The sequence below is a fragment of the Cryptomeria japonica genome, chromosome 3 (genome assembly GCF_030272615.1).
Source record: "Cryptomeria japonica chromosome 3, Sugi_1.0, whole genome shotgun sequence".
NCBI classification, from domain to species: domain Eukaryota; kingdom Viridiplantae; phylum Streptophyta; class Pinopsida; order Cupressales; family Cupressaceae; genus Cryptomeria; species Cryptomeria japonica.
Genome location: NC_081407.1, coordinates 302,991,050 through 303,017,216, shown reverse-complemented (window position 1 = coordinate 303,017,216; position 26,167 = coordinate 302,991,050). Strand labels below are relative to the sequence as shown.

General features: G+C 37.6%; 1 protein-coding gene across 1 annotated transcript; it reads right to left on the bottom strand.

The window, feature by feature from the left end:
* Positions 1-23,028: 23,028 nt before the first annotated feature.
* Positions 23,029-25,761, bottom strand: LOC131034312 (pentatricopeptide repeat-containing protein CRR2, chloroplastic). The gene has a single exon (XM_057965790.2). The coding sequence runs from the start codon at positions 25,401-25,403 to the stop codon at positions 23,367-23,369; it is 2,037 nt and encodes a 678-aa protein (XP_057821773.2). The 5' UTR covers positions 25,404-25,761; the 3' UTR covers positions 23,029-23,366.
* Positions 25,762-26,167: the final 406 nt, after the last annotated feature.

Below are 26,167 nucleotides of genomic sequence, written 5' to 3'. Positions count from 1 at the left end.
GAATCAGAGTCTTCTCGAATGTTAATATACCTACCTGTAGTATTTTATAATTTTAATATACTAATTCTAATTAAAATTCTATAAAAATTCTATGTCAATGTTCCTCACTTCGAGCTCTCGAAAAGGGTATTTTTAGTTTAAAAATAAAATAAAAATTGATGGTCAAATTCTTAGTAGAACTTGAAAGTTCTGCAAATTGGGGGGGTTTCGTTGAGTAGGCTGCCATGTGGGATGCCACATAGGCAGCCTCGACTGAGTAGGGCTCGACCGAGTCCCCCAAGCGGCGGGAGCCTCTGCGAGTGGTCACATTGGGAAGCGACCGCTCTCTTCCCCACCCTTTCCCTCATATATTAATGAGGTGATTTTTTAACTTTTTAAAAACAAAAAATAATTCATAAAATCTTCAGTTTTTTTTCTAGGAAGTTGATTTTTTTCAAGGAAGGAGGCGATTTTTTCGAAGGAGGTGATTTTTTATCGAGGAGGTGATTTTTTTTAAGGAGTTGATTTTTTTCTTAAGGAGTATTCACTTGTGATTTTAGGAAAGAAAATTTTAATACTTTGTGTAATGGGGAATAAAAGAAATAGAGCAAAAAAATATGATCATATAAGGGATTATTCAAAGAAAGTTCATACAAAATGTAATCAAGAGCAACTTGTTGATGTTGAAGATGATGCAACTGAAGTAGTAGAAAAAATTAGTACTAGTCAAGGTACAAATTTTTCTTCTGTCATGAGAAATTCGATGGAGATGAATGAGGATTCTCTTTTTAGTCAAATTTCATTTGAACACATGGTACCTGAGAGCACAATTAAATTGCATTGCAAAAACATGTGGGAGGAATATTTTGAAAAAAAATCTATGGTCGGGAGAGCACAATTATTTGTAAAGTTATTCAGGAAAAGAGAAATGACTCTTGTTTTGGAGTTGTTGGGTGTCAATAATAGAAAAAGCTCAGGAGGTCATGTAAAAGAAAGAATAGTTAAAAATTTGCAAGATGCATTGAACCTTATTGATACCACAAGTCGAGGAGCTGATTCAAGTGTTGCACGTAGAGCGTTGATGACTACAATTTATAGTAAGAGGTTGTCACATAAAAGACAAGTTACAACAATTTTTGAATTACTAGATATATCTAGAAAAACTGTTCAAAGATATATTAGGAGGAGAAATATGTTAGATGAAAACATTGAAATGAAATGGGTAAATATTTGTAGACTTCCTCGAAAAGACATAATTTCTAAAGATGTAAGAAGACTGGTCATCAAATATTGGACTAGCCACTCCTGTGTTTCTTCCGATAGAAGGGACTGTAAGGTTCTGATGCCAATAGCTAACAAGATGAGAGGGGGGGGGGGTGAATCATACAAACTTAATCTTCCATAAAATCAACAGATTCAACCTTGGTAACTTATACTTCAACAATATAACCAAAAACTGCTAAACATGCTAACTCATAAACACATAATCATCATAACACATATAAAACCAGATTTAACGTGGAAACCCGAATAGGGAAAAACCACTGTGGGATTTCGGACCCACTAAGAAATATACTCTTCTAGAGTATGCTCGGTTAAAAGCAAATCCTGTTAAAGATTACAAACACATTGCTAGATGTGACCCGGTTAAGGGATTTCCCTCAGATCTGTTAGGATCTTCACTTTGTTAGAAGTGACCTTGTCAAAGGATTTCAAACACTCAATTAGAATGTTAGCTTGCTAGAGGGTTTACAAATAAGACTATTAGGTCCACTCGGTTAAGAGATTTTTTGTCACTTACAAAATAACAATAATAAAAATATATCTGCAACTTCACATCTAAAATGCTAAAGCAGATTCTATTTGCTCAAAACAATCTTGTCATAGGACTTATCTTGTCCCTCTACTAGGCTCCCTACTCTGTTATTCAAACAGGTCTTCAAGCTTCTATGCTCGGTAATCACTATGTAGCATCCCTGTGCTTACACTTGCCCGCATACATTGTTTATCAATAATTTCTTATTTATAAACAATTTTTTAACCACTTAATCTCCTCGATCACATTTCCCATGATCACTCATAGCCATCAGATCTTCAATCTTGACTAGGTTCAATGTATCCTTCGATCTGAAAAACATTTTACCTTGCCTTGGAACTTGCATTCCTTCCTAGGAATTTGTGCTAGGTTATTGCAGTTCAATTTGTGTTGTAGATCTTCCTCCTGTATTTTCCATTGCCGTAGATCTTTAACAAACTTCATGCGCGGCATACCAATCATTTATTCAACTCCAGCTCATCAGCATCCTTCATTAAATAACGCTTTTATCCATCCAATGCGATCTGTCATAACTCGGTTGCAACTCAATAAATACTAAACTTCACTTGGTAGACATTCTGTCTTCATTAACCGATATTGATAACCTTAGGGTTTACCGACTAGGTTCTTTGCTCGGTGACATAGTATAGTATTAACCTTACAATCAACAACATATGTAGGATATCAAAACAATCTAAACATCATGATCTCATCATTGTCTAACTCGGTAATAGTTGCCCATTGAATAACTTATTGCGCCCCTTATTCATCACATTCTTTCTGTGCCTTTTACCGACATCTTAATTCTCTTCAAATCAATCTTCTCAAGATATGGCAACATCATACTAAATCAAAATATCAATTTCTTGACATCAATGATAAAATAATGTTATAAAGATAATTATCATCCTTCTTCAGTTATATCAATAATCTTCAAAATATCAATAATCTTCTTCTATTGAAATGCCAACAATCTCCCCCTTTGGCATTGATGGCAATACCAACTTTTAAATGGTAATACCAACAAGATATTCAAATTGATTCGGATTCAGATTGCTGTGGAGACTTCTCCTGTTATCCTTGAGTTATTTTCTTCTTCTGAAGTCTTCTAGGCTTTCTCCCTCTTTCTCTGATCTTGCATTTAGTCTTCTCCCTTTTTCAGTAATCTTCTCCCCCTATCATTAGTCTTCTTTTATCTTCTCCATTTAGGGCTTTACCATTTAGTCTACCATTTAGTCTTCTCCCCCTTTGACAACAATGCCAAACAACAAAAGAACTCAATCATGAACTCTTCTGCTGTGAAGTGCTTGCTTATGCTGAGTTATACATGCAAATGTAACATCTAAAACTCGATCAGAGCAATCTTTCTTTCAATACTATTTCCTGTATCCTATTCCCTGTTCACGTTCCAACACACCTTTAGAAAACTTCCTAAAGTGCATAAATCAACATCAATCCACACATAATATTCTATAGATTCATTGAATTGATGCTTTCACCGAACTCCGTCAGTGAGTATATGATAGGGGTAGGACCCCTAACTTGCTTCTGAGATACTCAAAAGTGTCCCTTGGCAGTGGCTTTGTGAAGATGTCTGATATTTGCTCCTTTGAACTGATATATTCTAGCACAACTTTCTTCTCTTGAGCTTCTTCTCTGAGATAATGATACTTTATAGAGATATGTTTTCTCTTAGAGTGCATTACCGGATTCTTTGAAATGTTAATGGCACTTGTATTATCACAGAATATAGTTACTGGCTCGGTAACCTTTTCATTTATACCTTCCAATAGTTATTTTATCCATGCTATATTAATGCCATTCAATGCTACAGCGACATATTCAGCTTCAGCTGTTGACTGTGAAATACATCCTTGTTTCTTGCTAAGCCAACTCACGAGTCTATCACCTAGAAAGAAAGCTCCACAACTTGTGCTTTTCCTATCACCAATGTTTCCTGCATAATCAGCATCAATATAAAATTTTAAATCAAAATCATTCCTCTTTTCATATACTAAGCCATAATCTTCAGTGCCTCTCAGGTATCTGAAAATTCTCTTAATTGCTGTTGTATATGGTGAAAATGGATAACAATAATAACAATATTGAAAGGCTAAATGGATTCAACCACAAAACCCTAGCCTAACAATCAACAAAGATCCACCATAACATATGAAGATTACCTAAGACAATGCAAATCACATGAAATCACAAAGATTATACCATCACATGTTCAATAGGGTTTTGATCTCCATTCTTCCTATCTCCATTGATCTTGCTTGATATATTTGCTCTCAGATTTTATATGCACAAGAGCTCAACAAAGAACGAAATGTGGTTGCAAGTAGGATCGTAGTGTAGTCAATTTCATAAAAGATGATTAGCATGAATGATTAGAATGCATAGAACCATTAGGGTTTGATAATGAAGGAAGCATCTCCTTATATAGAAGACACTATATGAAATGGAGGGATAAGATTGAGAGGTGTAAAAGGAGGTCGGCTATGATTAGAGGGTAGGTAAAAGAAATAATAAAATAATGAAAGGGGTAGGTAGTGTATGAATTAAGAGATGAATGACATGTGTCATAGGTAGAAAAGGCTAATGAATTAATTAAATAAATAAAGATTTATTTAATTAATAGAAGAAGTGGGATCAATTAAACAAATAAGATATTTATTTAATTTAGGAAAATGATAATTTAAATAAATAAATGTATTTATTTAAATGAGAAATAAGGCTAGAAGAGGATAAATGAATTAATTAAATAAATAAAGATTTATTTAATTAATAGAAGAGTTAAGCTTAGATAATTAAATAAATAAAATATTTATTTAATTAGACATGACAATTTTAGGTGTCTACATTTTGCCCCTCTTTGAGACAATGCGGCTTGTCACGTTGTTTCAAAGAAGATAAGATGAACTGATACAGAGTTGCCCCAGAATGGGAATGATATGCCCCCTCGAGAGATTGGATGAAAATGTCTGAAAAGATTGCAGACAATCTCTCGATAAGAAAGACAAGATAGAATGGATTGATCGGATAAAGTGACAAAGTCACGAGATAACGAAGACTGACTCGAGAAATGAATGCGAGGGCTAGGGTAAGCTATAAGATAGACCACGGGGGAAAATACATCCTCATTTTCATCTACACATTCACAAGAGCATATTACAGAGCAAAAATAGAGCAGGAGCAGTCAGCAGCGATGGCTTTCACTCACAGATTCGACCGCGTTCGTCGATTCTAGAGGCCAGCAGAGGCAGGAGAGCCGGTAAGTACCACCAAACCTCCTCGTACTTTGACGCATTTAATTTTGTCATTAATGCATGTCGAATAAGGTAATAAATGCGCTTAGACTAGGGTCCAAAAAGTGTCAAAAAACATTTAGGCACGTCTACGTTGGTGCCAGGCGCGTCTGTGCTCGATAAGTGCGTCTGTGTTTGTGCCAGGCACGTCTATGTCAAATGCGGCCGCGTCTGTGATGTTCAGGCGCGTTTGTGCCAAGAAGGCATGTCTATGTCAACTAGGCGCGTCTATGCAGAGCATAGGCATGTTTGTGTCAGGAAGGTGCATCTGTGTTGTTCAGGTGCGTCTATGCAGTTTTTGAGAGTGTTTGTGTCATGTAAGCGCGTTTGCATTTGAAAAGTATGAATTTGCATCTTCTAGGGAAAATTGGCAGTTCTGTGATGAACATATGCTGTCGATTGGATAAGCTGCTGAGAGGATACACTCAAGCAGGTCCTCTAGGAAGACTAGGATAGATCAAGGCACTTTGTGATGAACAGTGAGTACCAAGATAGAGTACTTTGTGATGAACATGGAGTACTGAAATATGAGCAGCACTTTGTGATGAACAGGGAGTGCAAATGTGAGTAACACTTTGTGATGAACAGGGAGTGTCACACACGTAGTACTTTGTGATGAACAGTGAGTACCACTAGGATAAATAGAAACACTTTGTGATGAACAGTGAGTGTCACTAGGGTAAATAGCCATATGCATTTAGATAGCGAGTAGCATTTTGTGATAAATAGTGAATGCCACTATAACTGACATGATTGAGTTGTTTGACTGCAAGAGTATTTGTCGATGCTAGAGTCACGGGAGAGATTCCCATCGACTCAGAGGTTGCGACCTGAGTTGACAGCTGAGGACAGAGCTGCTATCGATGAGATGGGTCTGAGACATGTATTGTATGTGCCTGAGTATCGGGCAAACATGGGTTTGTTGACTGCGCTAGCTGAGAGATGGCACTCTGAGACGTGCACATTCCATTTGCCTATGGGTAAGATGACAGTCACCCTGGAAGATGTATACAGGATTCTGCGGGTGCCGATCGATGGGAGCTAATCCCATACGATCAAGATGGAGACAGGGAGGCATTGAGACGGGTATTTCAGGACCCTGGATTGGAGATGAGAGCAGGACACGTGGCATGGGACACCATGATAGCCACAGGGTTAGCATTGTCGACAGTGATCAGAGGAGCTATCAGTGGGTTCCTATGTCCGGATAGGGCGACACGGGGATTGGCTGTGGGCTGGGGGGAGCACTGGAGACGCTGATGACACAGCATACCAGATATGCCTGGGGACCGTGTGTGCTGGCACACTTGTATTACGAGCTGCATCAGTTTGTTTATCATGGATCAGTGGGATTGGGCTGCGGAGTGACACTGCTGCAGGTATGGGCCTACGAGCATCTGCCAGTTACCCGACCGATACACTTCAGGGGCAGAGGTCATGGACGCAACTTTGTACATTTATATGACATGATCACATCACAGTCGCGGATTGGCAGGCTAGAGTATTGGCGGCGAGTGATTGATGACATTGATGAGGTCATATGGCGACCATATCTGGGTTGCGAGAAGTGGGAGGATGACGCAGTTGAGCTTCCCTACACCTTCCGGAGCAGGTATTTGATTGGGCGGACGCCCTATGTGCTGGAGAGGCAGCTGGTAGATAGGATTGGCTGACAGTTTGGCCAGATTCAGAGGATGCCCCAGGGATCAGGCATGTATGCCCGCACGGTCAGAGATCAGGCACAGTTTGGGCCGCTACTGTCATATGATCAGGCAGTGACTCAGCTGGTGGAGATGATACCTCTTCCTTGGGACATGTGGCCTGAGATCGAGGACGCCAGGATGGATGCAGAGTATACAGCATATTGGGCAGAGCATCCATTCCCACGGTTGACAGATCCTGGAGAGGTACTGGAGGGAGATGGTGGGGGAGCTGATGATGATGGTGGAGGTGATGGGGGTAGAGGCCGACGAAGGAGGAGAGGAGTAGTTGGGGAGAGGCGAGTTGCACCTCGGAGGGAGGGTGGAGAGAAGAGGCAGGCTCGGGTGGTGAGGGGTCGCGGTGGATTGCCTTTACAGGTGCCAGCAGCACAGGGTCCCAGGCAGGTGCAGATACAGGGACAGGGACAGAGACAGGTATCAGTACAGGTACCAGTACAGGCACAGGGGCAGGTATAGGGGTAGGCACTCACAGAGGAGGAGCCACAGGTAGGGGCAGAGGCAGAGGCAGAGGGGGTTGACCCAGTGGAGGCTGAGCTGTTGGATCTAAGGGAGATCTGTCAGGGCCAGGCAGATGAGATTCAGGATCTGGAGAGGGAGAGGGATCGGGTCAGGACCAGGCTCAGGGATACTGAGCGAGAGCGGGATCAGGCTATCCAGCGCTACACAGAGGCTGAGACAGCACTGAGGGCTGGGAGGCAGGCAACAGAGGACACAGGGGCCGGATATGCTCATGTCCTGCGGGCAAGAGAGGAGATAGCCTACTGGAGGGACCTCTACTATGGTGCAGTGCCAGCAGATCAGCGAGCGAGGAGCTTCCATAGACCGTCGCATACAACGACAGCTATGGGAGGGAGTCGGAGGAGACAGGCATCGAGTGGTGGGGTCATGGGTCCTCCACCACCACTAGATAGAGGGGACAGGAGAGATGATCCTGGGGTGGGTCCTTCAGGGGCTCTGATTCCACCGAGGCCAGGTGGCTCCGAGGGAGGGAGTTCATCATAGCCTTAGAGGGCTCCCTATGTATCAGTTTTGTACCATTTTTGTATTGTAGACACCTACAGGTGATTGTAGCCATATGATTTTGACATCATTGTATTATGACACTTTATGATTATATATGAGATGATTCATCTTTGCGGCAGCTATATGCATGTGTACCTATGTGATGAGATGTTCTTATGTGATGCTTATGATATGGATGCAAATATGTATATGATGCAATGCAATATTTTTGTTCTTTTATGTTTTAAAATGTTATGTCAATGCAAATGTAGATGTATGAAGTGCAGATGAATATGATAATGCAAATGATTATTGTGCTAACAGGTGTTGTGTGCAGGATGTGATGCAGTTGTGATATCTATAGGTATGTATGAAATGCTTATATGTGGTAATGCAGGTGCAGCTACATGAAATGCAAATGTTTTTGGTGTGTCATTATACTCAGTCATGTGATAGCAGGCTACGCGGACTCGAGAAGGACGATGGAAGTCAATCAAGAAAGGGGGATGGAAGACAAAAGATATGAAAGTGAAAGAGCTTCTTGTGCGTTATCATCATTTAACTTTATTATGGCAAAATAGGTTATGACGATCGAGGCATATGTTCGACCCAGAAAGTTATTGTACCTGTTTGCATGGAGATAAGACAGTCACAAACAAGGAATGCCCCAGTTCACACTAGACTCACAGTGTCCTCATATCCTTGGACAAGTCATAGCATTACTAAGAGACAATCCACAGACAACAAATACAAATAGGTGACGATACCCCATCCTCGCCTTTCTAGTCAAAGACATCCCGGAGATAGAATCTCTAGTCAAAGACATCCCGAAAAAGCTAAAAGACATGTCACCGAAAGATAAAATCAAAGGAAAACCAAGACTCGACACCAACATCACTGTAGTCCTCAAGTTTAGTGTCTCTTGTCACTTGTATAAGTCGTATTTGATTATGGTCACAATGTTTACTTTCACAGAAAGGATAGATAGCACTGAACCATATGTTGTCTGAGTCTGTTGAAAGATTTGATTTATTGAAGCCCATTGTTGCTGCTGTCTCATCTGAAACTGATTGAATCCATGAAACTGATACTTTATTGCGGAGAAGACGAAACTTTATTGCAGATCTGTGATGCAAATGTTGCTTTATTGCGGATTGTGCGCGGATAAACTGAAGAAAGCTGGAAGAAACTGTACTCCTCGAAACATGTGATGTTCTCAGTTCCACACCCATTACTAGATGTAGGATTTGCCTTAGCCACAGATAGGATCTGATTTATTATGGATGGAAAGGGATGAAAAGAAATGTTTATTATGAATGGCTAACCAATCTTGGGTAGATCAATAACAAGCCATGATGGGAATGGGTAAGTTTATTATGAACGAATAGGTTGTGAGTGTGTGCAAAGTGAAATGATGAAAGAGAATCCTGAAGGAGGGAGGAGAAATGTCTCTACACATGGCGTTGGTGACCCAGTTTTCACCATGGTACTTGCCTAGGGCGCCACTGTAGTGGTTTTCACCGTTGGACGAAATTATTTCTCTTTACTTTTTTTTTCGATTTTTCAATGTTTTTTGTGTCACAAGGCGCCTGCTTGCCAGGTTTTCACCAAGTAACGATTTTTTTGTTTTATAATTTTTTTGTATTTTCGAATTAGGATACTCTGAAGAGCTATGTGTAGAACCTGCGAAGGTGCATGCTGTTGATAAGATCCTCCAAAAGTTCACCTTCTGTAGTTGAGAGCTGATATGCACCAGATCCATATGCTGTTGTAATGATGTAAGGACCAAGCCAATTTGGTTCGAACTTGCCCTTCTTCTCTCTGTCTTGTTGATTTTTAGGATTTTCTCTGAGAACTGAGTCACCTACCTCAAATGTGCGAGGCTTGACCTTGTGATTGTAGCTACGACTCATTCATTGTTGGTAAGCCTTGAGATGATTAAAAGCAGTTTGTCTTCGTTCATCCAATAATTCCAGCTCTTGTAAGCGAGAGACCCTGTAGTCTTCATCACTGATGATGTTTTGCAAAGAGACCCATAAAGAAGATAGCTCGACCTCAATAGGCAAGATGGCTTCAGAACCATAGACGAGTGAATAGGGTGTAGCTCCTGTAGGTGTACGGACACTTGTGCGGTAGGCCCAAAGTGCAGGATTAAGTTGGATATGCCAATTACGACCAACATCATCGACTGTCTTCTTTAGGATTTTAAGGATTGTTTTGTTAGATGCCTCAGCTTGGCCATTACCTTGGGGGTAGTATGGTGTGGAGAAACGATGGGAGATATGGAAGCGGTCACAGAGTTCGCAAACATCCTGATTTTTGAAGGGACGCCCATTATCAGTGATAATGGAAACAGGAATACCGTATCAGCAAATGATATAGTTAAGGATGAATGTAGCAATCTATTTTCCAGTAACTTGTGTGAGAGGCACGACTTCAATCCATTTTCTAAAATACTCTGTGGCAGTGATAATGAATTTATGACCATTGGAAGAAGGAGGGTGAATCTTGCCTATGAGATCGAGTCCCCATTGACAAAAGGGCCAAGGAGACGCAAGTGGATGAAGTTCTTGTGTTGGCGCATGTATGAGGTCTCCATGAATTTGACATTGCTTACATTTCTTGACAAACTGATATGAGTCTTTCTCCATATTGGACCAGTAATATCCAGTCCTGATGAGTTTCTTGGCCAAGGTAGGACCACTAGCATGTGGACCACATATCCCTTCATGCACTTCTCGTAACGCAATCTGAGCTTCATCGCTTTCTAAACATCTAAGAAGAGTGCCATCTAGACCTCGCCGGTATAGGATATCAGCTAAAATGAAATATCGAGAGGATTGGCGAATGAAAGTGCGACGCTGGTTATTTGATAGATCAGGAGGTAAAGTATTGTCATGTAGGTATGTGAAAATGGGACCATATAACTGGGATTCGGGACCAACAACGCATAGCGTCTCAGTAGGCATGAGCTCATATAAAGGGACCAAAAGGTTATCCACCAAGAACTCATAGCGGGTCTCGTTTGGAGGTAGATCGATCAGTGAAGCAATTGTAGCCATGGCATCTGCGGCGCGATTCTGCTCTCTTGGTATCTGCTCAAAGTCTATCTTTGTGAAATGTTGTTTTAGACCATCCACCATTTGTTTATAAGGCATTAACTTTTCATCTTTCGTTTGATAATCACCAGTTGCTTGACGGATAACAAGTTGGGAGTCCCCAAAAACACAAAGTTCCTGGATCTTCCATTGAACTGCAATTCGTAATCCTGTTGTTAATGCTTCATATTCTACTATATTGTTAGTGCAAGGAAATGATAAGCGGTATGATTTTGGTATAGAATCCCCTTGAGGAGTTATAAAGAGGATGCCAGCTCCTGCCCCATGCTGTGTATATGAGCCGTCAAAGTATAGTTGCCATGGCTTTGCATGTGACATTGTCAAAATGGATTCATCTGGAAATTCTGAACTTAGAGGAACATCATCGATCATGGGAGCATCTGCTAATTGATCTGTGATGGCTTGTCCTTTTATTGCTTTTCTGTCCACATACTCGATGTCGAATTCACTCAGTATCATTACCCATTTGGCCAGTCGCCTAGTAAGTGTTGCCTTATTGAGAAGGTATTTCAATGGATCTATCCTTGCAACTAACTTTGTCTTATGAGTAAGCATGTAATGTCATAATTTCTGTGAAGCAAAGACCACAGCGAGGCATGTGCGCTCAATTGGTGTGTAGTTTAGCTCATATCCCACCAATGTGCGACTGATATAATATACTGCTTTTTCCTTGCCTTCAACAATTTGTTGCGCTAAGAGTGCCCCCAATGCTGTTGGAGTAGCTGAAATGTATAATAACAGTGGTTGATCTGGAACTGGTGGCATCAGAACTGGCGGATTTAGAAGATAATCTTTGAGCGTCTGGAAAGCCTGTTGACAGTTGTCATCCCATTTGAATTTGATATTTTTATGTAGCAGGTGCTGAAAAGGATTACACTTATCTGCCAGTTGTGCTATGAATCTTCGAATGGACTGGAGTCTGCCTTGTAAGGATCGAAGTTGACTGATATTTCTTGGTGGTTGCATTTCCAAGATAGCTTTGACTTTTGCTGGATCCACTTCAATTCCTCTTTTAGATACAATGAATCCTAGGAGCTTCCCAGAGGTTACTCCAAAGACACATTTCTTAGGGTTTAATCTTACTTTGCATTTTTCCAACTGATCAAAGGCAACTGAAAGTATGTCCAAATGTGTATTTCTGTCTATTGATTTGACCAAGAGGTCGTCAACATAATCTTCCACTGTTACATGCATGAGATCATGAAAGATAGTAGTCATGGCTCTTTGATATGTAGCACCTGCATTCTTTAACCCGAAAGGCATGACAATCCAGCAGAAAGTTCCCCATGGACAAGTAAATGATGTTTTGTGTTGATCCTCGGGTGCGATTCTTATCTGATTATAACCAGAGAATCCATCCATTAATGATAGCATTTCATGACCTGCTGTGAGATCAACAATCAAGTCAATGTTTGGTAAGGGGAAGTCATCCTTTGGACAAGCTTTGTTGATGTCTCTGAAATCTGTGCAAATTTTGATGTTGCGATCTGGTTTACTGACAGGTACCAAGTTGGAGATCCATTCAGGATAATCAATTGGGCATATGAATCCGACATCGAGTAATTTCTCAAGTTCTGCTTTGACTAGTAATGCCACTTGTGGATGCATTTTTCTTAATTTTTGTTTTACTGGTTTTGCCCCTGGTTTGACTGTTAAATGATGCATAACCAAATTTGGATCCAATCCAGGCATATCAACGTATGACCAGGCGAAGTTGATTTGTCGCTTTTTGAAGAAACTTATGAATTTTGACCTTTCAACCTCTGTCAGTGATTGAGCTAGGAATATGTTGTGTGGAACCTCTTCTATACCGATGTTTGTTTTGATAGTCTCCTCTACCAACATGGATGATTTTTCCTCATAAGATGCTGGGAGAATGTTGAGCCTTCCATCTTCGGGCGCCTCAGAGAGGTTTTCACCCTCAGATACGTCCTTTCTTTTTACTTTTTTGGGGTCAAATAGCGCCACAATGTGGTTTTCGCCATAAGACCCTTGATTTGTTCTTATTTTCACATTTTTGCGACTGGAAGGTTCGACACCCTCACCAAAATATGCCACACTATTGAGTTCTATGGTGTATCCCGCTTTATGGTCTCCAGGGGGAAGATCATCTCGTATGCCTAGATAGTCAATAAAAGCTTCATCGTTTTGAAATGTATCCAACTGTGCAGGCCCGTCATGATCCCAGTCAATGAGTTGGTGGTGAACAAGTGGAAGGTCGTTAATGTCTTCGAAGTTAGCGGGGCTAAGAGTGAAAATGTGGTTATATTCAGGTATGTCAAGGTAATTATCGAGGTCATCGATGGCACTCTCCTCATCAGTCTCGATCACGAGCGAATCCAAATTATCATCACTAGTAGCACATTCCGGAACAGGTGTTCTCATCCTATGTGATTTCAACCTAGAACCTTGAGACAAGGACTGTGTAGACTCCTCCTGGGTTGTTTCTTGACCAACTCTGAATTTGTTATAAAACTCATCCTCTTCTGTGGGTTCACCTGGCTCTCTAAATGTCTCGGTGAGCTTGTAGTCACTGGAAGACTTGTCGGAACCCCATTCCCATTCGTTGGAATCTATGGAATAGCGATTCTCTTGTTGAATTTTGGCAGCTTTGATTTGTAAAGCTTCTTCTGTCCTTTGGGTGTGGACCTTGGAAGTTAAGAAACCAAGTCCTTTCGAGCGTTCCTTCTTGAAAGTAGCATCCAAAGAAACTGGCATATTTGGTACAGACCTTAGTTCATTGATTGCAGAGACTCAAATGTCATAAGTAGGTAGAAGGGTTCTCAATAACTTACTTGTGACATCCTTTTCTTCAATAGTTCCTCCTACTCCTTTGATTTGATTGACAATTTCCTTTAGTCTTGTACTGTACTGGGTTATGTTCTCTCCTTCATTCATTCTCATGGATTCAAGTTGTCCTCTTAGACTATCTACTTTTTCTCTTTGAACATGTTCATCACCGCCATACACAGACATGAGCTTGGTCCACATTGCTTTTGCATCATTACAACCTTCTAGATCATTAAACTCTGAGTCGGTCAATGCTGATCTTATTTCAATCATAGCTTGAATATATTCTTGCTTTGCCTTTATCTCTTCCAAGGTCATCGGGTTGGTGTTTGGTGGTATATAATCATTCTCCAAATAATATGTTGCATATTCTCCAATTCCTGACAAATGCAGCTTCATCCTTTTCCGCCATGTGGAGAAACTTGACTTGTTCAGCTTTGGTGCATCCCTTTTATACATCTTCGGATCTTTGCCTCAAGTACCTTTAAACTTTTCTTCTGGAGTCCACAACTCTGATACCAATTGTAAGGTTCTGATGCCAATAGCTAACAAGATGAGAGGGGGGGGAGAATCATACAAACTTAATCTTCCATAAAATCAACAGATTCAACCTTGGTAACTTATACTTCAACAATATAACCAAAAACTGCTAAACATGCTAACTCATAAACGCATAATCATCATAACACGTATGATACCAGATTTAACGTGGAAACCTAAATAGGGAAAAACCATTGTGGGATTTCGGACCCACTAAGAAATATACTCTTCTAGAGTATGCTTGGTTAAAAGCAAATCCTAGTAAAGATTACAAACACATTGCTAGATGTGACCCAGTTAAGGGATTTCCCTCAGATCTGTTAGGATCTTCACTTTGTTAGAAGTGACCTTGTCAAAAGATTTCAAACACTCAATTAGAATGTTACCTTGCTAGAGGGTTTACAAATAAGATTGTTAGGTCCACTCGGTTAAGAGATTTTCTGTCACTTACAAAATAACAGTAATAAAAATATATCTGCAACTTCACTTCTTCAATGCTAAAGCAGATTCTATTTGCTCAAAACAATCTTGTCATAGGACTTATCTTGTCCCACTGCTGGGCTCCCTACTATGTTATTCAAACAGGTCTTCAAGCTTTTGTGCTCGGTAATCACTATGTAGCATCCCCGTGCTTACACTTGCCCGCATACATTGTTTATCAACAATTTCTTATTTATAAACAATTTGCTAACCGCTTAATCTCCTTGATCACATTTCCCATGATCACTCATAGCCATCAGATCTTCAATCTTGACTAGGTTCAATGTATCCTTCGATCTGAAAAATGTTTTACTTCGCCTTGGAACTTGCATTCCTTCCTAGGAACTTGTGCTAGGTTATTGTGGTTCAATCTGTGTTGTAGATCTTCCTCCTATATTTTCCATTGTCGTAGATCTTTAACAAACTTCATGTGCGGCATACCAATCATTTATTCAACTCCAACTCATCAGCATCCTTCATTAAATAACGCTTTTATCCATCCAATGCGATCTGTCATAACTCGGTTGCAACTCGGTAAATACTAAACTTCACTCAGTAGACATTCCATCTTCATTAACTGATATCGATAACCTTAGGGTTTATCAAATAGGTTCCTTAGGGTTTACCGACTAGGTTCTTTGCTCGGTGACATAGTATAGTATTAACCTTACAATCAACAACATATGTAGGATATCAAAACAATCTAAACATCATGATCTCATCATTGTCTAACTCGGTAATAGTTGCCCATTGAATAACTTATTTCTCCCCTTATTCATCACATTCTTTCTGTGTCTTTTACCGACATCTTAATTCTCTTCAAATCAATCTTCTCAAGATATGGCAACATCATACTGAATCAAAATATCAATTTCTTGACATCAATGACAAAATAATGTTATAAAGATAATTACCATCCTTCTTCAGTTATATCAATAATCTTCAAAATATCAACAATCTTCTTCTATTGAAATGCCAACAGGAACACTATACAGATGAAAGATGAAGAGATTGGTAAGAAGATTTCACATCCTAAACATTTTGTAGATACAACACAAAGTGAACTATTTGAAGCATTCAAGGAAGAATTTTCAGATGTGAAAATATGTCAGAGAATGTTTGAGAGGTTGCACCCTTGCTTTGTACGCATAAATAAGGTACGTGAAACTTATTGATGTCAAAATCATGTTGAGTTTCATCTATACTTAGAGTCATATAGAAAATCTATGGCAGTACTTAATCCCAATATAGTCATCCCTGGAAGTACGACACAATTTGTGAAATCAATTTTATGTGATAAATCAGAAGATTTAGATGACATCAATGTACAATGTATAAAAACTACATGCATTGATTGTGGAGATTTGCAAAAATTTCCATTACAAATTGAGAATATTGATGTTTCAATGCCAGTTTTGTGGAAGAGATTTCAATATGAGACATATCAAACTAAGTCAGTAGATGAATCCAGAAAAATTGCATTGAAGGAGAGTGAATTTCCCTACCTTGAATTTATGAACAAATTTCGTACTATGATTTATCCACATATCCAACATTGTCATGGTGCACGATGGAAAGCTAAACAATTTCATGATTCCAAAAATTGTTTTCCACCTGGTTGTATTCTTTCAATTGTAGATTTATTCGAGAACTATATATTTGCCCCTCAATCATAGATTCAAGCTCAATATTATCATTCTGATCAAGTTGCAATATCTGTGCAAGTGACCTATAGACATACACAATTTGATATGGATGGGGTAGAAAACTGTACTGATCCAAATGAACGTATTATCATCAAGGAGGTTCATTTCTATATCAACGATGATAAGGTTCATGATAGGAGCTATGTAGCTCATTGTTTTGCAATGTTTTTTGAAGATCTTGCAAATCCCGGGATAAATGTTTCACAACACTGGATTTGGTCAGATGGTTGTGTAGGTGAGTACATAAGTTTCAATTCATTTTTATTTATATGTAAATTTGTATTTGATTTCAATTTGATAAATTGTATTTTAAATGTTCAATTGTACATGTACATGACATACAAATTTATGGAGCAGGGCAATTTAAATCTGCAAAAGCCTTTAATTGGCTATCTATGCAACATGCTAGACACAATGCTAAGTTTTTGTGGAACTTCTTTGAAAGTGGACATGGAAAAGGAGAGCACAATGGAGTAGGAGCATGTGTGAAGCGTGCACTTCGCCAACATGAACTTGCAGGTACTGTTAATTTTGTTTTCAATTTGTTTGTATCTATTTCTTAATATAATTTCAATTAAAAAGAAGTGCACATAACAACATCTCTAAGTTATTTTATGTAGGTAATAGCATAGAGAATGCAAACAAAATCCTTGAATTATGTCAAAGTCATTTTTCTAGTTGGGACACGCCATACAACAAACATTATTTTTGGGAAGTGAAAGGTAAAATATTTTTGTTCTCAAGAATTCTTAAAAAATTTCATCAGCTCTGCATTTCACTTTTATCCTAAAGTAGTTGATCTTAAAATGTGCAAATTTTATTTCAGATTTGTAACAGGTGTTGATTGATCTAATCCTTACAATTGTCAAACAATTGCTGACTACAGGACACCACAAGTCTCCATTGATTCAAGTAAGAGAAAAATCATGCTTTTGTGCTGACTGTGTTGAGGACAATCCAATGTGTCAATGCGAGAATATTGCAAATGGATGTCTCACAATGGGATATGAAAGAGTTAATCAGAATGCCTCCTTATGAAGATGATGAAAATGACATAGACATTCATGATCCTATATATTCAGTTGATTATGAATGTGTTTCTGATTTAGTCGTTTCAGGTGCATGTGTGCATACATGTTCATTTATTTAGTTTTAATTTAGATCATGTAGTGACATGTTCAAATTTTATAGATACATCTTACTTTTGTTATAAATTTATATGGTGTCATCTGGATGTACATACATGTAGGTGATATTTTTGCAGTGGTTGTGGATCCTGACAATGTTGAAGGTGTAGATTATTATATACTAAGATGCACGAAAGCAAAATTCAAATTGCTAGAAGTAATTGTAGACGGTGATGGACAATCATATCCAATTGGTTCAGTTGTTATAGAAGGAACCTATTATCAACAAACTAAGATATACAAAAATGGTGTTCAATTTATTGAACACGTGTCTGGAAAAATAGTTCTACATTACAGTCACTTGGTTATAGTGACAAAGCTGCAATTTGAGACATTGCCAAAAAAGGACGTGGCAACCAAAAGTGGAGGTTACCTTTTGAAGGACATGGAATTTTTTTGGAGATAATAAAAGATAGAGAGGATCCAGACTATATGTATCAGGAGCTAACTTAGGCTATCTAACTTGTTTTTGTAGCTTGAATACTTTTATATTTTAATTAGAGTTTAAACTCATGTTTAATTTGAACTAGGACTAGATATATATATTTTTGGACCATATTAAAACTTAGAGATGATTTTTTAATATTGGATCATATCTAGTTTTTTTTTTGACATGATGAACAATGGTTTTCATATATTGTTATGCATGCTCAAGGTTGAAATGCTTATATATTTATGATTTTATGTATTCTTCAATTACACACATACATGTGCTTTTACATGTGATATGCATCCCCTTCAGACATGCGCTTTGGACATCCCCTTAAGACATCATTTTTGGAAATCCCCTTTGGACATCCCCTTAAGACATCCTAATAGGTAAACATGTGATCTTTACAGGCAACAATAGCTCATAACGAATATATGGGTCATAAAATGGATTTGTCTCATCAACAATAAGGGTAGTACAAGAACACAACATATATCTCCCCACGCGATTGAAAGTCGTCTCATCAACTTGAGTAGCAATGTTGGCAATGCTAGAATACATGCCAACGTGTGCCTTCTCAACTGCCATATCACTAGCACCACCTGTGACCAAATCCAAACCTTTCTGAAAAACTGAAAGGTTCTAACCCACCATTGCCCTCTTACTAGGGGGTTGTGTATCATGGTGTCTTAACATGTCTGCAAATCTGCCCCTACCCTGCCTAGCATGTTGTGGAAAGTATGTGTAATCAACATCATATCCTAGATGAAATTTTGCATACAATTGTTTGTAGAAACACTGTGGTAGCTCATCCTTTTGCGGCCAACTATGATGTGTCGCCAAACATCTAGGATATATGAATGGTGCGACAATAGGATCCTCACATCTAGTGACCCGATATCCTCTAACCACAACCATTTCCATGTAAAATGGGAACATGGATTTCACATTCAGTGCAGAAACATCTCTATCTATTGTTTTCCATTTAATCATGCCATAGACAGTGTGAGATAAAGTCCTATAAAAATTCTCAATGTGAGGGTCATCATATGGTTTGTATAATTGAGCAAGCTCAATCATACGCATCAACTCATCTCTAATACGTTCTAATTTATCTCTATTGGCCAACACAGAAGTGTTATTTAAAGTCTGATGTAATTGTGCTAGAGAGGACTGCATTCTCAAGATAGTCTTAGTACGAGCAGTCTCTGAATTCTCAAGAGTACTCTCAGGAGTCTCAGACCTACGTGAGGTTTGCTGAGGATCGGGATGCACACTCTGCTCAGAAGAAAAATGTTGTGAACCACTAGAAGCCATATCTAGATGTGATGTGAAATGTGTGTGTGTGTGTGTGTGTGTGTGTGTGTGTGTGTGAATCTGCATGTATACATTAAATTGAATTAAAAACAAGTTCATATACAATGTATGCCACAAACAAGATGAAACATTGTACAAATATGCACTTGAGTTAAACATTTTAAACAAAAAGAATCAAATGAAGTGCGAACTATAGACATTGCAAAACAAATTACATGAACATACACATGAACTTATTTAACATAAAAATTATAATATGCATATGCGACTACAACATTATAGATAATGATTATGAGATCATTTTATTAAACTAGAAAGTTACGCCAAATATCAATAATAATAATCATTCTAGCATAATTGTACTTCAAATATAAAATTTTGTAATAGGTATATAATGTTGGAGTAAAATAGACAATCAGCTAATTTATTAATAAATCATTAATTATGTTCCTTTTACTTTATCTAGGGTTTTTCATTTTGCTTTTATAAACAAATTCATTAGTGTAAAATTTAATTTAGTTAATCTAGTTTAACCAAAGATCACACAAAAGGATTGAACCAAAGATCAAAGGACCAAAAACATTTAGGAAATGTCATTGAAGCTATTAAAATGTTCTAAGAATTCTAATCAAAATAATGATTAATGGGAGGGAACCAACATTTAGAATCATGATTTGGGGGTAGAACTTGAGAGAAGTAGGGGATATATGGAGCCAATACTTAAATAACTAAAGTTATAATTAGAAGTTGAAATGATGAAGCTCACCATATAGTATTTATTGCACCAAAGGGTTCTAGGATCTCAAAAGGTTCCACAAAGTGATATGCAAGTTTGGAAGACAAAAAATAATCAAGCTTGTCAGTGGCTAACTAATTAGAAACACTCTCTCCGATACATGACTATTTTGATGTATACATTTTTGTCATTTATAAATTTTCTAAAAATCCACTACATTTCCCAATTGCTAATCAATCTAAGTTTGGTCTTTCATCAATTCTAGTTCATTTGGATCCACAACTACCATGTCCAAGCCTATTTGTTAAGCATACAATACTTGAGCTTACGAACCTCCAATGAAGAAATGAGAAGTGTGTTTATGGTTAGTGTTATCATATGCAAACTCAATTAATGGTAAGTAAGTTCCCATCTTTTTGTTCACAAGTCCTCAAGAATTTGGTTCACTCTCTTTTTGTTGATCAAACTTAAGGTAATGGGTTGATCTATAGTCCAATTTGCTTCCCAATTATGTGTATGTTTTTCCAAAACCTTGACATTATCCAGGTGTCTCAAATATGATCCTATCAAACTTACCTTTATTAAATATGATATTCTTTGGTACTCCATGAAACTAAAAGATCTCCTAAACTCTTGGAAGGTATACATGGATGCCCGAATGTAATTAGAGAGATTGTTTGTAAATTATATTCTCTTATATTGTTTGTAATTATATGTTTTTTTGGTTGTATATGTTTTGGTTGTATATGTTTTTTGGTTGTATATGTTTTTAATTATGTGTAATTAAAGTAATATATATACATATATTATTATTAAAATAATTAAAAGATTAAAAATGTATACATATAAATTACTAAAACAATTAAAAAATAAAAAATCTATAGATATAAATTATTAAAACAATTAAAAATAAATAAAAAATTAATTTAAAAAAAAAGCCTTTCAGCCCTACCTTGCTTGGTTGAAAGACGTCTTAGCCCCCCTCCCGCTCCAGCTATTTTGGACTGTGCAAATGGGGTGCTAAGTGCATTCGGCGGGTATATGTAGGGTCGGGTAGTACTCGGTCGAGTCCTCGCCACCCGTCCTCCACGTAGGCACCATGTTGCGCCACGCAAACTCGATCGAGTAGGATTTCTTTTTCGCTCTTACTTAGCTAAAAGTGTGACACAACACTATGCTTTCACCCCCCCGCTCTCAGTCTTCCTTCTTGATTGATACTAACAGGGACATCAAGTTCAAATATCTTGTAGTCCCTCATAAGTCCGCATTTCTACTAATAGTATGAAACTAGATATTACCTAAAGGTAAAAGACTCAAACCACCTACAAATAATTTGAAATTGGTATACATGAAACTAAGCCATCATAAAACATTAAGGGACACTATCCATGACCAAGGAATGGAACAAGAGAGTTGAGGAGAACAAAAATAGGACAAAAAAAACAAAGAGAGTCAATGCTTTACCAAAGCAAAATGGAGCATGTGTGCAAGGCATGACAAATTTTTCATGCAATATACAAAAATAATAATTTACTCTAAATGACATGCAAGATTTTTTCCCATTAAAATTCTCACATACTTATTGATAGATGTACAATATCTTTTTAAGATGGAGATACATAGGAACACTCAAGACAATTATCAAAACCCACCTACAATGCATGTGGCTTAAGCCTTGAGAGCCTTTTTTTTCTCAAAGCTGTAAAACTATTATAATTCCTACACCATTGCTTTAAAGACAATAATTTGATCTTTAGAACGCACCATATTCTAATTATCTTGCAACATACAAATTCCCTTAAGGTTAACATTTGTTATATCATAATCAAAATAAACCACTTACATTCTATAAGAAATCATACTTGTTATTTATCTCTTATACTAAATTCAAATATTATTTTGTATTTGAATGCTCTCCTTAATTGCTGCCAGATTACAAAACTATTCTTCTATTTCTTTAGAGACTCACATAACTTCCTACAAGTCTTCATATGCGAATATATCATAATATCTTTCTTTTAAAAGTTATTAAATATCAAACATTGTTAAAGTATAAATAAGATTTATGATATAACATATACTAAGATGATTAATTGGATTTTCTTTTTATATTATCATAAAACCTGGTCATCAATCCGACCTACATAATCAAATAAATTTATACTCAAGAAATAAAAAATAGAAAGCACTTAGCACTTACAAAATCCTCAGTAATACTTATAGAACGTTTAATACTTCTTTTTGCATGAAACTTCTTCAAGGGGCCTATGCATAGTAGTAGCTTAGGTTAATAAATTACAACCTATATATTCAAGTAAGTCTGAAGTTCTACAATTTTGATTTTTTTTAAATATGTTTATTTATTGAATTTATGAAATTTCCACAATCCATAATGATTTGTTTGTTATTTTTTTAGATTTGATCGTGTAGATTTTAATGTTACCAGCATTTAGGATCAAACACCATGTTTATTTATTTTATATTTTTCAATTCTAAAGTAACATTAGACCTTTCTCTTTATACTTCTTTCACTTATTTCAAAAGAAAAAACATTCCATCTTTGGATTGGAGGGTTGGGCTTCAGATTAGTATTTATATTTGATCAAAAGTATCCTTCAATTGGAGAAAGCTGTGGGGAAAGCTGTGTAGCTGCTTCTACATAAGAGTGAATTTTTTAAAATCTGGCTGATCAATTAAGCATTACAATTTATTAATTTTTTTCAAGAAAAAATTGCAATAAGTAGTAATTAATACTATAAAAAAAATTATAATCTGAATATTTCTGAATTAGATTATATAAATTTCTTTCTTTATCAATGTTTTATAAGATAATATTTCATGGTTCGATCATTAGAATGAACAAGCAATAATTTCTGATAAACATTAAATTTTAAAAAAAACTTACATAATATAATTAAAAAATATTCAACCAGCATGAGAAATTTTCTGTCTTTTATGTCTAGCTGAGTTGAAATATGATATCAATGGGAGAGTTTGATTGCAGAAAGATCCTTTGTTTACTTCCAATATTTTATGAGAAAATTTAGTTACTACCCACCAGTATTAAGAGCTCCCTTGATCTCTCATTTGGATGCTTAAGCTATTAGATATGAATTCCAGCTTATGATGCTTGCACCTCTCAGGTAACTGTAAATTACAGTAAACAGTCCAAACTTATTGGTCACCTACAATGGTTAAACAAGCATTAAGCTCTGGTTTTTGCAAATACGTGTTACCAATAATCTCGACATGAACAGACTCCGCCCTTGAAATGATGGAAACGATTTGTATCCCTCACTATAATCTCTCGCCTTACAATCTTGGATATGAACTTGATTACAGTGTGGCAATCACCACAAATGCGAAGGTTTTTTATGACTCTGATTGGTCTTGTACAAGTGTGTGTATTGATAAGCACAAAAGATATGGCCAGTTTCTCGCTATGACCACAAAGCATCATCTCTTTCTCCTTCTCCTGCACATTGTACAGAACAAAGTTGGTCTCGGGAACATAGCCAGCTTCTTTCATCTGTATAGATAACTTTTCTACCATTGCATAAATTTCCTTTGATTGTGGTAGTGACTGATCTCCTGCAGTGAATGTATAAACCCTGTTGTTCATCTCAATCCAGCTGCACCCTGGACTCTTTTTAAATCCTCTATCTTTCATCATCTTTCTCACCTTTTTAACATCATCCCACCTGCCGCCTGCAGCATAGATATTTGATAAGATAATGTAATACCCATTGTTTTCAGGATCAATCTCCAAAGCATGTTTTGCCACTCGCGTTGCCAACTCTACATTGCCATGAACTCTGCAAGCAGCCAGCAAGGATCCCCATACACTAGAACTAGGCTTAATTTCTTTGGGCATTTTATTAATAAACTGTTCTGCTTCATCCAAGAATCCGGCACGGCCAAGAAGGTCCACCATGCAAGCATAGTGCTCCACCCTCGGCCTTATATCAAATGTTTCACTCATGGAATTGAAAATTTGCAAACCCTCTTCCACCAAACCTGCATGGCTGCAGGCAGACAGAACATGAATCAGAGTTATGTGATTTGGCACAAAGCCTTCTTGCTGCATTTCCTTAAACAAACCAAGGGCAACCTCACCACAGCCATTTGTTCCACACCCTCCAATTACAGCATTCCATGACACCACATCTCTTTCAGGCATTCTATCAAACACTTGCCGCGCATCATCCACATTCCCACATTTCGCATACATGTCTATCAAAGCATTCCACACCATAACATCAGATACAAGATCAGCCTTCACAATCTGAGAATGTATCTCCTTGCCCTGTTTTATGGCTGCTAAGTAACTGCACGCTGGAAGAAGAGTAGTAACAATAACCCAGTTTGTTTTCAAGCAACGGATCTGCATTTCGCGGAAAAGTTCCAAGGCCTCATTAACACACTGATTCTGAACACACCCTGCAATCATGGAACCCCAAGATATAACATTTTTCCCGCAAGACATTTCGTCAAACAGTTGACGTGCAATCTCTAATTTGCCATACCGAGCATACATAACCACAAGGCTGTTTTGAACAGCAGCGTCAGGCTGCAGTCCACTTTTAAGCAAATGGACATGAATTACTTTACCCAATTGCAGATCAGAAATCCCCGAACAAGCCTTGAGGACACAGGAGAATGTGAAATTATCAGGCGCTGTACCCTCCCGCCGCATTTTGCAGTAAATTGCTAACCCTTCTTCATAAAACTCATTCTGAACATATCCACTGATCAGTGCAGTCCACAAGAAAACATTTATATCTGAGCGGGGAATCCTCTCAAACACAAGTTCTGCATCCCCAACAGAGCCGCACGCCGCATACATACTTATCAGCTTCGTTTCCAACTTCAGCCCTTGCGATCCTCTTATAACCAGTTGAGCATGGATTTGCTTGCCCTCTGTGAGCGCCCTTTTCCTGGTGCATGCCTGCAACAGATAACCATATATCTCCCACGGCGGGCTACCATTCTCACAGCATAAAAATAAAATGTCGAAAGCTTCCTTCAATCGTCCCTGTTTACACAGAGTACTGATTTCAACCAGAGTAGAGTTTAAATGTTTAGTAGTGGGCGAAGCTGGGATTGATTTAGTAGCAACTCTAGTAACACAGGGCGATGGAATTGAATTAAATAAAGTTACATGGCTACAGGCATTATTGTTGTGGCACTGAATAGAAAGAGGGATAGATTGAGGCAGACAGAGGGGTAAAGATTGGGATTGGGTTAATGCCATACATGGAGGAGTCATTCAATTCTTTGTTCTGTTTATGGATTTGAATTGAAGCCAATAAGTTCAATGCTCGAATGCTTGCACCTGCTCTGTAATTGCATCATCTATTGAGTACTTAGGGAGACTCTCTGAGCTGTCTGTCATAAATCGCTATGGCAGTGGCTGGCTGAAAAGCTGAGTGAATGTGGTTTCACTTCCTTTAAAAACCTGCGAATTCTATGGTCTTTCAGATTTTTCATGGAGGAAACTTTTGAAATTTTGAAGCAATAATAGTCACAAGAAGATTGAGGCATAGCTTTAAAACTTCTTTGTCTGAGATTATGCTATGTTGTGTTGATAATTCTGGTACAGAATTTCAGTATATATTTGGCTTCTTTCGTTGCATGAATGAATGGAGTTGGAATTTTAATGGTGTTTACGAGTTCATGAGGTCTAAGGATGAAGAGTCATAAAATTAATTATTTTTTATTTTTTTTAATGTCAGGTTTTTTTTTATTATAAATTTTAATCAAACAGCTTATAGTTTTATGAAATCTTGCTTTCTTAAATCAATTTTTTTTATGTCAGATTTTTTGATTATGAATCTTGATAAAAAAGTTTATTGTTTTGTGAAGTCTTGTTTTCTCAAATAATTCTTTCAGATTGTATGTTGTACATTCTATGATGGAATGTCACATTTTGTTATGTTTTATTATTATATTTAGAGTATCTTTGTTTTATTTTAGAAGATATTTTATTTCAAATTTTATCAAACAATCTTTTTTTATGATAAGATGATTATA